Source organism: Anomaloglossus baeobatrachus, chromosome 10, assembly GCF_048569485.1.
Source record: "Anomaloglossus baeobatrachus isolate aAnoBae1 chromosome 10, aAnoBae1.hap1, whole genome shotgun sequence".
NCBI lineage: Eukaryota > Metazoa > Chordata > Amphibia > Anura > Aromobatidae > Anomaloglossus > Anomaloglossus baeobatrachus.
Genome location: NC_134362.1, coordinates 69,551,774 through 69,566,866, shown reverse-complemented (window position 1 = coordinate 69,566,866; position 15,093 = coordinate 69,551,774). Strand labels below are relative to the sequence as shown.

The window sequence follows — 15,093 nt, the reverse complement described above, 5'->3', positions numbered from 1 at the left end:
AATATAAACTGGATATATTAACCCTTTCACTCTACAGTGATTTTTTTTTTTTTTTAAATTTCATTTTTTCCCCTCCCATAACTTTTTTTTTAAAATTTTTACACCAACATAGACTTGAGGACTTGTGTTTTTAAAGGACAAGATGTAATATTGATTGACATCATTTAAATCCCCATATAGAAAAAGGGAAAATGTAAAAAAAATGTTCAAGAGTGGAAAATGGTGAAGAAAAAAACCCCCTAACAATTCTGCCACTTTTTATTGGGCTTTATTTTTACAGCCTCTCTTATATAGTTAAAGTAACCCGGAAAAATGATTCTCCAGGCAAGTACAATTACGGGGCTTTCAAATGTGAAAAGTTTTTCTGCTGTTTTATTGGGTTAAAAAAACCTGAATTTTGTAAAAAGAAAAAAAAAAAGTTTATATTGCCACTTCACAAGATCTGTACATATATATACTGGTCGAAAAAATAAAGGGGACGCCAAAATACAATATCCTTAAGTGTTCCCCTTATTATTTTTCCCTTTATACATGTATGTGTGTGTGTGTGTGTGTGGTGTGGTGTGTGTGTGCGTGTGTGTGTGTGTATATCTATATATACATATATATATATATATATATATATATATATATATATATATAAAATTTACCACCAGTGGATCTGTATGTAAGGGTGGCTTTACATGCTGCAATATTCGGCCCGATATCGCTAGCATGAGACCCGCCCCCATCGTTGTGCGCGACGGGCATATCGCTGCCTGTCGCGCACAAAACCGCGAACCCCGTCACACATACTTACCTGTCCATCGACGTAGCTGTGACCGGCGAACCGCATCCTTTCTAAGGGGGCAGTCCGTTTGGCGTCACAGTGACGTCACTAAGCGGCCGCCCAATGTAAGCGGAGGGGCGGAGATGAGCGGGGCGTATCATCCCACCCACCTCCTTCCTTCCGCATTGTGGCCGGAGACAGGTAAGGAGATGATCCTCGTTCCTGCGGCGTCACACGTAGCGATGTGTACTGCCGCAAGGATGAGGTTCAACTTCTCCCCAGCGACAGCAGCGATAACTGGCAGCGGACCCCCATGTCAACGAGGAGCGATTTTGGACGTTTTTGCAACGATCCAAAATCGCTCCTAGGAGTCACACACAACGAGATCGCTACAGCGGCCGGATGTGCGTCACAAAATCCGTGACCCCAACGAGATCGCTGTAGCGAAATCGTAGCGTGTAAAGCCCGCTTAAGGGCTTGTTTTTTGCGTTTCAAATTGGTATTTGTATTTACAATTTTGAGCTGCATAATATGCTTTGATCGCTTCTTATTGTATTTATTAGAGTTATTGAGGCAACCAAAAAACAACATGTGTGTTTTTGTTTGTTTGTTTTTTCTCCTTATGACCTTTACTGATTGCCTTAATTACCTTTATAGTTTGATAGATGAGATTTTTCTGGACACAATAATACCAAATATGTATATATTTTTTATTTTTTACATTTCTTTATTGTTGACTGGGGAAACTTTTGATGGGTCAATTTTTTTTTTTATATTTTTTAAAACTTTTTATTACTTTAGTTTTTAGTCTCCTCAGGGGACTTGAACCTGCGATCACTTGATTGCTTGTATCATATACAGCAATACCACAATATTGCTGTATATAATAAATGTGACATCACAGAAGAAATCCAATAACAGGCACAGGGGCTCAGCCAGACCCGACTGATAGCAACCCAGTGGATCCCTGCAATCGCATTGCAGGGGGGCAATGGGCATACAAACTAATTTCATGGTTAGATTGCAGTGCTTAAATGCCATTGTCAGTGATTGACAATAGCATTTAAAAGATCAACAGCAGCGATTGACAGGCACGCTGCTAAATGTTGTTAGAGGTAGATGCCAGTTATATAATACAGTCAGTATTTGCCCAATGTAGAGCGGGCACTGCTTCTGAGCCTGCTCCAAAGTCCATGTCATAATACTAACGTAAATCAGAGGCAGAACACATGGGAGAGACTTGTCAATAAACTAGAGCAGTCGAAAGAGAAGCCGTCCTTGGGCAGCTCTAGACTAGTCTCTCAATAGTTTCAGCTCCGTAAACAATGTTTTCTCTAAAACACTTTGCAGCAAGACTCCGAATCATGATGCCTGTGGTTTGGGAATCCGGAATCAGGTGACAGGTTTCCTTTAAATAGCTAGATTAGACCTGATAAGACTGGTGTACTTGCTGTAAAAATCAACATCAGAATGACTGTTCCACATGTGTGCAGCTGTGTGGAATCTCACACTGCTCAGTACAATCTGCAACTGTCAGCCGGCCTAAATTGACTCATGAGCGCTCACACTCTTTAGCTAACTCTTGCTCATTGTAATATCAGGATTATATAGAAACTCGGCACAGATTTGCAAAGTATTTATACCAGCCTCATCGGGTCTAAGGGGGGCTTCACACGTTGCGACATCGCATCCGAAATATCATCAGGGTCACGTCGTTAGTGACACACATCCGGCGCCGGTAACGACATCGCAACATGTAAATCCTAGATGCGCCGATAAACGATCGCAAAAGCGTCGAAAATCCGTGATCTGTGTAGCGTCGTTCATTTTCATAATGTCGGCTCGACCGCAGGTACGATGTTGTTTGTCGCTCCTGCGGCAGCACACATCGCTGTGTGTGAAGCCGCAGGAGCGACAAACATCTCCTTACCTGCATCCCGACAGCAATGCGGATGGGAGAAGGTGGGCGGGATGTTATGTCCCGCTCATCTCCGCCCCTCCACTTCTATTGGCTGGCCGATTAGTGACATCGTGGTGACGTCGCTGTGACACTGAACGCACCTCCCCCTTGAAGGAGGGATAGTTCGGCAGTCGCAGCGATATCGCCGAGCAGGTATGTGCGTGTGAAGCTGCCGTAGCGATAATGTTCGCTACGGCAGCAATCACCACATATCGCATGTGCGTCGGGGGCGGGTACTATCGCGCTTGGAGCTGTAGAGCTGTAAGAGCTCTACAGTTCCTTGTAAAAGTATTCACCCCCCTTGGCTTTATAACTAAATTTTACATTACAATCTGTGTTTAAATATTTTTGTAATCTGATTTGTGTATGATGCATCAGCACTAAATAGTCTAAGTTGGGGAAGTGAAGGGTGAAAAATATAGGCAAAAATTACATTTATGGGATAAAATAAATAAAAATTGCCATGTGCATATGTATTCCCCCCATTTTGCTGTGAAGCCCCTAATATGTTCTGGTGCAAGCAATTACTTTCATAAGTCACATGCTTAGAGATGGGAAGTCCACCTGTGTGCAATCTAAGTGTCCCATGGTCAGTCAGCATATACACACGTTTTATGAAAGGCCACAGAGGCTGCAATACCATTAAGCAAGAGGCAAGACTAACCAAACAACACCATGAAGACTAAGGAGATCTCCACACAAGTCAGATACTTCTCATGGTGAGAAGTACAAGTAAGGGGTACTTTGCACGCTGCGACATCGCAGGCCGATGCTGCGATGCCTAGCGCGATAGTCCCCGCCCCCGTCGCAGCAGCGATATCCTTGTGATAGCTGCCGTAGCGAACATTATCGTTACGGCAGCTTCACATGGACTCACCTGTCCTGCGACCGTCGCTCTGGCCGGCGACCCGCCTCCTTGTTAAGGGGGCGGGTCGTGCGGCGTCACTGCGACGTCACACGGCAGGCGGCCAATAGGAGCGGAGGGGTGGAGATGAGCAGGATGTAAACATCCCGCCCAACTCCTTCCTTCCGCATATCCTACGGAAGCCGCAGTGACGCCGGTAGGAGATGTTCCTCGCTCCTGCGGCTTCACACACAGCGATGTGTGCTGCCACAGGAGCGAGGAACAACATCGGACTGTCGCGTCAGCGTAATTATGGATTACGCCGACGCTGCACCGATGATACGATTACGACGCTTTTGCGCTCGTTAATCGTATCATCGAGCCTTTGCACACTACGATGTCGCATGCGATGCCGGAAGTGCGTCATTTTCAATTTGACCCCACCGACATCGCACCTGCGATGTCGTAGTGTGCAAAGCCCGCCTAAGGCTTGGGTTCTAAAAAAAATATCCCAATCTCTGATGATCCCCCGGGCACCATCAAATCCATTATTATCAAATGGAAAGAACATGGTACCACAACAAACAGGCCCGCCCACCAAGACTCTCAGCCCAGGCAAGGAGGGCATTAATCAGAAGGCAGCACAGAGACCAAAGGTAACCCTGGGGGACCTGCAGAGTTCCCAAGCAGAAACTGGAGCATCTGTCCATATGACCACAATAAGCCGTACACTCCATAGAGGTTGCCTTTCTGGAAGAGTGGCCAGAAAAAAAAGCATTTACTTAGAGACAAAAATTGGAAGCTTGTTTTAATTTTGCCAAACGACTTGTGGGAGACTCCTCAAATATATAGAGGAATTTGCTGTGGTCAGATGAAACCAAAATTGAACTTTTTGGCCACCAAGGTAAATGCTATGTCTAGCTCCAAACCAACACAGCTCATCACTCCAAGAGCACCATCCCAATAGTGAAACATGGTGGCAGAATCATGCTGTGGGGATGTTGTTCAGCAGCAGGGACAGTGAGAATGGTCCGAGTCAAGGGGAAAATGGATGATTCGAAATACAAGGATATTCTTGATCAAAACCTGTTTCAGTCTGTGTCAGTGATTTGAGGCTAGGACAGAGGTTCACCTTCCAACAAGACAATGACCCAAAGCTACTCCCAAAGCAACACTCGAGTGGTTTAAGGGGAAACGTGTAAATATATTCGAGCGATGCAGTCAAAGTGCAGACCTTAATCCATTTGAGAATCTGTGGTCATAATTGAAGATTGCTGTTCCCTAGAGGAAACCATCTAACTTGAAGAAGCTGGAGTAGTTTTGCCTTGGTAAAACTCCCACAGGCAAAATGTGGAAAGCTCATATAGACTTGTCCAAAAGGGACTTGTAGCTGTAATTACTGCAAAAGGAGGCTCTACAAAGTACTGACTTTAAGGGGGTGAATATTTATGCACACTGAAGTTGTCAGTCATTTTGTCCTATTTGTTGTTTGCATCACAATAAAAAGAAAACCAAATGTTCACAGTTGTAGGCATGTTCTTTACATGAACTGATGTGAACCCTCAAAAAATCAGTGAAGTTCCTTGTTGTGAGGTAGCAAAACATGAAAAATGCCAAGGGGGTGAATTATTTCACAAGGCACTGTATTTAATAAGGTGTGCAGTCTGTGTTGCGAAATCTGGTGACCGATCACTTTTAAGATTAGTTACTATAAAACTTTTTACTATTTATTACGTACATTTTTTCACAGCAAGAACGGCTTGGAGAAATCTGCTTCTCGCTAAAATACATCCCGGTGACTTCAAAACTAGTTGTTGTCATCCTTGAGGCAAAGAAGCTCAAGAAAATGGACAATGATGGATTTTCAGGTAACTTGAAAACAAAAGGAAAGAGCTGTAGTCACACTACGTTCATAGCTGCTTTTTGATAAAGAAATCATGACAAATATGGCTTCCAGAAATCCTGAATATTCCATTGACATAATGAAGTTGTAACATACTTACATCACCAGAGTCCTGCATCCTGGCGCTGCGTGCTCTGTGATGCTGCGAGAGATGCTGGGTGGTTCAGACGCTGAGCATTCAGCCACCCAGCTATTCCGAATGCTGATACTTCTACTAATAAATTGTCCGGCTCAGGTCAATTGACCAGGCCCAGACTTCGGACCAATCAGTGAGCTTTGTGCCCCATTTACATTTTTTTTTAACTTTTTCCTGTGCTCAGATTTGTGTTTTAGTTATTCTTGGTACGTTTTATTGAGCTAAATTCTCTTTACTCTGACCTGGCTATTGTCTGACTATAGTCTTGGTCTTGACCTTGGATGGTTTGACATTCACCTACTTTATTGTTCTGTTTCTCTTGTCTGAATTCTGACCCAGCCTGACCTTGACTTTACTGTTTGACTCTGGTTTTAACATTTACTAATTTTCTGGTTCTGGTTCATGACCTTGGACTTCTTTGGGCTGTCACACAAAACTCGCTAAGTGTCAGGATTAATTCTAATGCTGTTCATACAGTAGAGTCAGACACTCCACACGATACTGCTTTTAGTTTTATAGACAGGCTCGGGCGTCATCAAAGTTCTGCTCTTGTTTGTAATCAGGCTTGAAGGAGTTAATTTCTGCTAGCCTGTGGATTACTGCTTCAGTCACATGTTGCAGGAGACCAATCACAGTCGCCTTCGCCCTTTTTAAGAAGGTGGAGCCTGTTCTCCCATGCCGATGAGAGCTTTATGCAATCCCCGTCCTTGTGCTTTGATATCCAGTTGCTGGTGAATTTCTGTGTGCTTTTTGGTGTGTTGTGGAAATACTCTTGTTGTCTGATTATTTCCTCCCTTCCTTTAGTTTCCTCCTGATCACCTATTATCTATACCTCTTTGAGTGATTGTTGTGAGTTTGAGTTTTGTTTTTTTCCCCATCTGTTTATTTGTGTGGGATTTATCACTCTTGTCTCGGCCCTCTCCTGAGTGGAAGGAGGGGGGCCAATATACGAGGGTTCTTCTGGAGCTAGGGTCAGGAAGGCGGCCCAAACATCATCACCTTCAGACGTATCTTTGTCATCCAGGGTTCCCCTTGCCTGAGGGTCGGTTTAGGCTCCCCTGTTCCTAGTGAAACTATCACACCCCATGACAGTGGCTCGATCCACCATGTGGCTATTTTGCAGCTATAACTAGGAAGCTCAAATCACTCTATAGGGGCTAAAGATGAAAAGCACTAACCTAAACAAAGTGGACTGCGCCATGTGTCACTGGCAAAGCCTTTTTTTAACTGATAGGCACCATTACACAGGTCCATTTGACTGTCAAAATATGTTTTGGGTGTTTTAATAACAAATTAGCAAATATAAGAGATGGGCAAAAAAATTCATAGGAACCATGTCTACATAGGTACTGACTGGAAACCTAGATCAGGGTTATATAAAATTCCTTGGCTGACACTTCAATGACAACATTCTTGGTATTTACAAGTCCTCAGTGATGTGATGATATGAGCCTTGCAAATATCAGAGGTGCTCAGAATTTTAGCGTTCAAGTGTCGGCCGAGGAACTTTTCAAGACACTGGTCTGGCTGCCATGGCACACTAATGTAAGGACACTGGACCATGGCCAAGCAAATCTTTTCGCATACTTTTAACTCCGTATTGATATATAAATTTCTAATCTTTTTATGTAATAGCAAAGTCAAGCTAATATTTCTTTATCCTTCTAGACCCATATGTGAAGGTGCAACTTGCTCTGAATAAGAAGAAGTGGAAGCGTAAGAAGACGGGAGTGAAGAAGAACACGCTGAACCCATACTTTAATGAGGAATTTACCTTTGATGTGACTCTGGAGCAAATTCAGGTCAGAATTCTAATTAATGTTTTGTTTTTCAAAATTCTGTGATTTTTTTTTTTCCAAAGTAGAACAGTTCATATAAGCAAACTGGAGGCTTAGAAACTATCTCCAATCAAGGACAGTTACTAGACAGCATGTATAACTCTTATTCTCTCTTCTGTCTTTCAGAATGTGGATCTTATCATCTCTGTGTGGGACCACGATAAAGTCAATAAGAATGAACAGATCGGGAAGGTATTTCTTAGCTGTCGAGCTTCAGGAAATGCTTTAAGACACTGGTCGGACATGCTTGCACACCCACGAAGACCAGTCGCCCAGTGGCACAATCTTCAGCCAGCAGAAGTTGTTGATAAGGTCCTTGCCCTAAAGTCTCATTTAAAATTCCCAAGACCCAACAGATAATGGAAGTCCAATTATGAGAATTGTGAGGCATGTGGATGGACTTTCTGGGGTTCCTGATACCTTAAAATGACTAATATATTGGTCCTCTTTGTGTTTCCATGTGATTCCATCAATTATAGCTATAAATCTATTACATCCACCCATATAATGACTTGCAAAAGGCTTACATATTGCAAGACCAGGCTGAAGAAACCTCACGTCATTGAAATGTAATGTAACCAAAAGAAATAGAAGATTTCATACTGAGGTCATAATTCTCCATATAAGATATTTTATTTTAAATCTGTTTTATTGATGAAACTGTTGTAAACATACAAACATATCATTTGTGCAATTGCAATACATAAACATCATTTTATCAATGCCGGGATAACATCCAGAAATTGTTACATTACTAAATTTCTTGGAATTCTTCAAATTATCTTTGTGCTATTACCATACAACCACTTATAAATTATAGGTCAGAATTCCCACTTCTTTTGACTTCCCGTATCCTAATATACTCATTCTCCCTTCCCGTATCCTAATATACTCATTCTCCTTGTATGTCTTTAGTCTTATGAATTATTGATAAATCTTTTCATATAAAAAATGAAACTAGAAAAATGCAGATTAATGTTCAAAAAAGAAAGAAAGAAGAGGAAAGATACAAGCATAAAGAAGAGGAAATTAGAGAGAAGGGGGGAGAGGGGGGAAAGCAAGAAAAGAAAAGAAAAAGGGGGGGGGATGAGACTCCCCACCGTTTCTCAGTTCAAAAAGCTCACCAAACTCTCCACAAACTCTGGGGACTCCATGAACATAATCCATGGTCCCCAAACTGTAGTAAATTTTTCTGTGTTCCCATTTAGTTCTGCTGTCAGCTCCTCCATTCTCTGGAGGTTTGAAATCTCCTCCAACCAATCCAGCACCGTAGGGCATCTAGTCTGTTTCCAAAATCGTGGGATAATCATACGGGCAGCCGCCAGGCAAAATCGCAACATGTCCCTTTTTTGTGTTTTACATATAAGATATTTTAAAGGGGTTGACCAGTTAAAACAAGTTATCACCATGGGATGGGTGATAATTTGTTAATCGGTGGGTAGTCCAACCACTGGGACCTACATTGATTGGCAGAATGGGGAACTTTTATCCCCATTATATTGAAGCAGCAGTGCACATGCACAAACTCCATTCATTCCCTATGGGGCTGACACTGCTTTTTCTACAGCCCATAAGGAATAAATGGGGTGTCGGATGTTCATCCAACTTGTCATGACATCTTATACCTGGCATTAAAGTTCAAGTGAGGGCTAAATGTTCCCTGAGTCAACAATGGTCAAACACCTATCGATCAATTAATTATAATGATTGTTTTAACCAGGCAACCTCATTAATTAACCTTTTTGAAGAATGTGAAGAAAATTCATTACTTTAATGGGTTCTAAACTGTGGACAGTTTCTAGCTATTAAGCTAATCACCTAGTGTCTCCCTTGTGATTAGGTGTAAAGGTTGGGCCACCCATCTATATATATAATTTTTCTGTGGCGCCACCTCAGCGTGCCAGGGTATCAATGGGTTGTCTCATCTGTGTTTTGGGAGACAGGTCAGATCTTCCACAGCAAGAACAAGATGCATTTTGTAACTACTCTCCACCCAATGATGAGGATCTCCTTTATTGATGAGTATGTCAACCTTCTCAACTGATTCTTTTCTTATTGTCTGACTGTCAATATAAAATTATAGCAATTGTGCAACATCTTAACTAGAAGTGTCCTATTGTTTTTTTTCCCCGCAGCTTCTATGATAACAATGTAGCTCCATGGCATCAAAACACAAACAAACTGCATACAGTATAGTCATATCCTGCAGTAAAACTTCCATTCATTTGACCCCTAACTTATGATGACATGTGTTTAGTCGGTTAACAAGAAGTAAAAAGTGGATAAACGAGAAAATGACTACAGGATCTGACTACACATGGTTGTTTGTAGTCTGTTACTATGGAGACACATGCAATAAGTTTATATTGAAGCTGTAGAGGCAAAATGGTGGATTTTTTCTATTAAAGTGAACCTGTCACCTTCTCACCTGCAGGGCTGTCCGGTCCACTACGATGAGCATCGCAGGTCTTGACCTGGTGACTCCTCTATCCTTGCGATCACAGTCCTCCGTCTTGCTTCCTGTGGATGACGCATTGTACGTCATCCACACAGTGTCCTCCATTGCGTTCCTGTGCATGTGCACTTCTCTCTGCCCTGTTGCGGGCAGAGAAAAGCATTGTAATATGCAGGCCCAGGGAAAGGTCAAAGTACGCCTGCGCACTACAATACTTTGATCTGCCCAAAGCAGGACAGAGAGAAGGGCACAGAAGCGCAATGGAGGACACTGCGTGAATGATGTAGAATGCTACATCCACACAAAGCAAGAGGGAAGATCGCATGGATAGAGGAGGCATTGGGACAATATCAACGATGTCCATCGGACTGGACCACCCCGCAGCTGAGTAGGTGACAGGTACCCTTTAAGACATAGTGCAATGTTACTTAATTTCTCCTTAGGCCGGAGTCACACTTGCTAGTAACTCGCGTGAGTCTCGCATCGCATCACCCGGTATGGCCGCACACTCTCCGGAGGGGAGCATCTCAGCTGCATAGAGATACATGTAACCGACCCGCACCTGTTAGGAGAATGTGTGGCCATGCCGGGTGATACGATGTGAGACTCGCGCGTGTGACTCTGGCCTTATAGATGTACACTGTCTGTTTACACCATCATTGTGAATTCTGTTCTTCAGAGTCATAACTAATCCCAACAAAACATGACAGCTCACATTGACTTATAAAGGGGCCTCTAAAGTTTCTATTGGGATCTTTGTCCTTTTGAAGGCAAGATTAACATAGATTATAATGCAATTCTTATCATAAAAATACTGTAGCCTCCAGAAAGGCATCAATGTTATTTGATCCCATTAACTAGATGACATTATTCATCATTATAAGGGGTAAGCAAAGCAGCAAGCCACCTAGTCTACTATAGCAGATACTGATGACATTTACAGTGGACCCTAATAAATACTGTATAGTATGTGCTAATTTTAAAACATAAATTTACTTTTATTTTTATATATTTTCTCCTTGCATGTAATTTGACTGGACACCTATCTTACATGAAGAAATTATGATATATTCCTTCAACCATTGTCTACAAAGTTATAAAATAAAATACATATGATAAGAGTGATATTCCATGTCCAACAATCTTGTAAGAACATCAATAATCATACATTTGTATACCTCTGTAGAAGAGTTGTTACATAAAGGCAAAATACAATATTTCCTTCCTTTGTGACCATTGCAAGTAGATAGGTGGCAACTGTTGGACTGGGCCAACAGAGCACCAGAAGATCCTCCGGTGGGCCCTCCTCCTGTATGTTTGGAGCAGAGACACTTTGCCTGAAATCTGAAGCATCATTTAAGGTAGTACTGGCATCTACATTGACTTATGCAGTACTACCTAAAGCAAATTCCCTGTAGTAACTTAACACGTCCTTCTTTCCCCCTCAAATTGTCCCTCCAGTGAGGAAGGAGACAAACTCTAATGCCACCTATTGGAAGTAGCAATCCTAAAAGTCAAAAGTGGCTTTTTAAACAAGCCTTTTCATAAGATTTAGGATTTATACCAGATTAGAATCCCAATTTGCAGACACGGTGTTTCGGGGTGATTGCCCTTCGTCAGTGCAAAGTGTGGGTATCTGATCTGGCTTATGAGAAGCTATGTGGGGACCACGGGGAAGACTATACTTCCTTTCCCCTCCCACACACACTTGTGTGTTACTTGCTGTAAGGGCAGAAAGTGGGAGGGGGTCTGCTGCTGCAGTTACATTGTGTGGAGCTGTAAGACCTGTTAACATTTATATATATATATAGGTTAAAAGACTGTTTGGTGGACTTCCTTGTGTTATGCTGCCACCTGCTGTCAAAACAGAGAACAGCGGGCAAAAGTCCTACTGCTCGAGTGACTGGTTCAGTCTGGAACAGGAGGAGGAGGGGTCGACTTGTGGCTGTGTTTTGCAGAGAGGAGTGTGCTCGAGTGGGCTGTAAGATAGAAGGCCTTAGTCTGCCCTGTTTTTCCGAGGTCCAAGTACCTTAGAGTGTTGCGTGGTGTCCCCCCCAAGACACAGATCCAAAGAGGCTGGATGTGGAGCGAGGGGCCAGACAGCACGTGCAAATTACAGATCCAAAGAGGCTGGATGTGGAGAGCGAGGAGCCAGGCAGCACGTGCAAGTTAAAGATCCGGGACAAAGACTGAACTTTAGAGGTGTCTGCCGGCGGAATACGGGCCCCAACGGTGACGAGGTACCCCACGCTGAAATCTGCAGTTAAGTGTGCACACTACTTTTAGTTAGGGACAGATAGGAAAAGACTCTGCACTGTGTTATACGAGTAAGATAACAAGGACGTTTTTTTTTTGTTTAATAAGGATTTCTGTGTTTTGCTTTTGGGAGTACAATCTGAGGCTTCCTATCTTTGACAATTTATTCAAAGTAGTTGTATGTATATTGCATTATCTCTACTGCTGTGCTCCCTTCCCTCACTTTTCCTCCACCTGTGTTGTGAAATACATTATTAAATTTGCATTGTTTAACCCCCGTGGTTCCGTGCAGTCCTTGCGTATCCCGTTACCTGCAGGTTATTATCATAGTATCATAGTATCATAGTTTTTAAGGTTGAAGGGAGACTCTAAGTCCATCTAGTTCAACCCGTAGCCTAACATGTTGATCCAGAGGAAGGCAAAAAAACCCCAATGTGGCAAACAAGTTCCAATGGGGAAAAAATTTCCTTCCTGACTCCACATCCGGCAATCAGACTAGATCCCTGGATCAATACCCTGTCATAAAATCTAATATACATAACTGGTAATATTACATTTTTCAAGAAAGGCATCCAGGCTCTGCTTAAATGTTAGTAGTGAATCACTCATTACAACATCATGCGGCAGAGAGTTCCATAGTCTCACTGCTCGTACAGTACAAAATTACATTTGGCGTAGTCGGCAGGATACGCAGGCTGGTACGGAACAATGGACGGACAGGGAGGTGTCGCTGATGGAGGTGTTCTAATACAACCTGATGGGGGAATACCAGCAAGGCAACTGTCCCTGGGGGCTATGCTGACCCATATACCAAAATTTACTGGCAGCAATGTACCTCTCCATGACTGGGCGCAGAGAGTGAGGGGCATGTTGAGAGTAGCAGGAGTGACTGCAGAAAATCAAGGGGAGATATTGTTGATTGCCCTTGAAGGCCATGCTCAAGAGACCATTTTATTGTGCCCTGAGAGTGAACGAAAGACGTTAGAGCAGGTGGTGAAGATTCTTGAGAGAGTGTATGGCGGGAAACCAGAAGCAGGAGATTTACAGGCGCAACCGTTCGACAGGCTGTAGGGTGAAGAAGAAGGTCTGCCACAGTATGCAAATGCACTCCAGAGAATAATGAGACAAATGCTTACAGCAGAGCCAGAGCTAGCACAAGCCCCCGGTTATGCTGACCGTACCCTACGAGATCAATTCCTCCGTGGGTTACATAACCCCAAGATCAAAGGTGCCCTCCGTGAACGGCTCAGGGTAGAAAAAAAACTAACTTTCCAGGAGATATTGGAAGAAGCAGTCTCCCGCACACAAACTGAAAATTGCGACCCGCAGAACGCCTGGGGTGAAGTTTGTATGCATAAGGTAGTCCCGGGTGAGAAAAACCGAGAACCGAGCCAGCTTGAGGCTAAAGTGGATCAGTTACAAGAGACTATTACTGCTCTACAAGAGTTGTTGAAGAATATGCAAGCCCCGGCGTCAGAAGTAGGAACTACAGCACCGCGGCCAAATACCCGCACGCATACCTATCAAGAAGAGAGGGGACAGATCGAGCAGAGATGATCGAGACCCGCTGGAGACTACAAGTGTTGGAACTGTGGAAATCGGAACCATTTATTCCGACACTGTCCGGAGAGGAAGACGTTTCAAGAAAGACCGCCGTTAAACTAGTGCCTCCCTCCATGGATGGGCACATGGCGGGGAGACCAACTGATCTTAGAGAAAACCAACGCCCTGAAAATATAGCAGCCAGCACGCCGACGATCATGGCCGAATTTGAAAGGAAAGAAGTAAGATGCCTGATGGATACTGGGTCCCAAGTGACCACCATGCCAGAACAGTTCTTCTACCAACATTTTGGACAAACTGTATCCATTGACAAAGGAGCACATATCAAACTGAGGGCTGCAAACAATCTTCCCATTCCGGTTGTAGGGGTCGTGTGGATGAACATACGTGCCTGTGGCCAGAACTTAGGCAAAAAAGGGATTGTGTTAACGGAGGGCCGGTACGACAGAGAGGTGCCAGCTATCGTGGGCATGAACATCCTGAAAGAATTAGACCAGTTGCTCTTCAACAAGGGGGGCTGTGATTACTGGAAGACGACAGTTGCTAACTGGCCTGCCCAAAAGGTCTTCCAACACCTTATCTGTGCCCGAGGACTGTGGAAGAATGGTGGGAGCCGCTACCCGGTGGGGAGGGTTCGAGTCCCAAGACAGACAACAATTACTCTACCTCCAAATCGTGAGACAGTCCTCACCTTGCCAGTCGGGGCCCACCGTACACTCGAGGGGATGGAGGTGTTGGTGGAGCCTTATCGTGGTGAAGAAAACGGAGACGAACCGTTGATGGCTCGCACTTTAGCAACAGTAAGAAATGGAAGGGTACCTTTCCGTTGCGTGAACACCGGTGAACAGGCCTACACCTTGACCTCGGGAGTTGTTCTGGCCCATGTCTTCCTGGCGCCTGAAGAGGTGGCGGCCGCAGAGTCGATTGAATTGCAGCCCATGGCAGGGGAAGCCTGGACTTGGGCTCTTTCTATGGAAAGAAAAGAGAAACCCACTGATCAATGGAACAGTCGCGTCATCTTAGGGCAGATGGGAGTGGACCTGAGCCCCTTCGCTTCGGAGCAAGCCCAAGCCATAGAGGACTTTATTTGGGAGAATCAAGCCACGTTCTCCCGCCACGCAGAAGATTTCGGCTGTACTGACAAGATTCAGCACGAAATACCCATGGGAGATGCCCCACCGATCAGGGAAAGGTACAGGCAAATACCCCCAAAGTACTACCAAGAGGTAAAAGAGCTTTTGGCGCAGATGCTGAAGAGCGGGGTGGTAAGAGAAAGTCAGAGTCCATGGGCTGCCCCAATCGTGCTGGTCAAGAAAAAGGATGGGTCTACCCGCTTCTGTGTTGACTACCGCAAGCTTAATGGATGCAC

General features: G+C 43.9%; 1 protein-coding gene across 3 annotated transcripts in view; it reads left to right on the top strand.

Moving 5' to 3' along the window:
- The window catches only part of SYT8 (synaptotagmin 8), a 61,607-nt gene extending 49,173 nt beyond the window's left edge, over window positions 1-12,434 (top strand). For all 3 annotated transcript variants that reach the window (XM_075327019.1, XM_075327017.1, XM_075327018.1), the window contains exons 7-9: window positions 5,324-5,441; window positions 7,281-7,414; window positions 7,577-12,434. In XM_075327019.1, the coding sequence (XP_075183134.1) occupies window positions 5,324-5,441; window positions 7,281-7,414; window positions 7,577-7,810 (486 nt within the window). In that variant the 3' untranslated portion in view covers window positions 7,811-12,434. The remainder of the gene's footprint in view (window positions 1-5,323; window positions 5,442-7,280; window positions 7,415-7,576) is intronic.
- The last annotated feature ends 2,659 nt before the right edge of the window (window positions 12,435-15,093 follow it).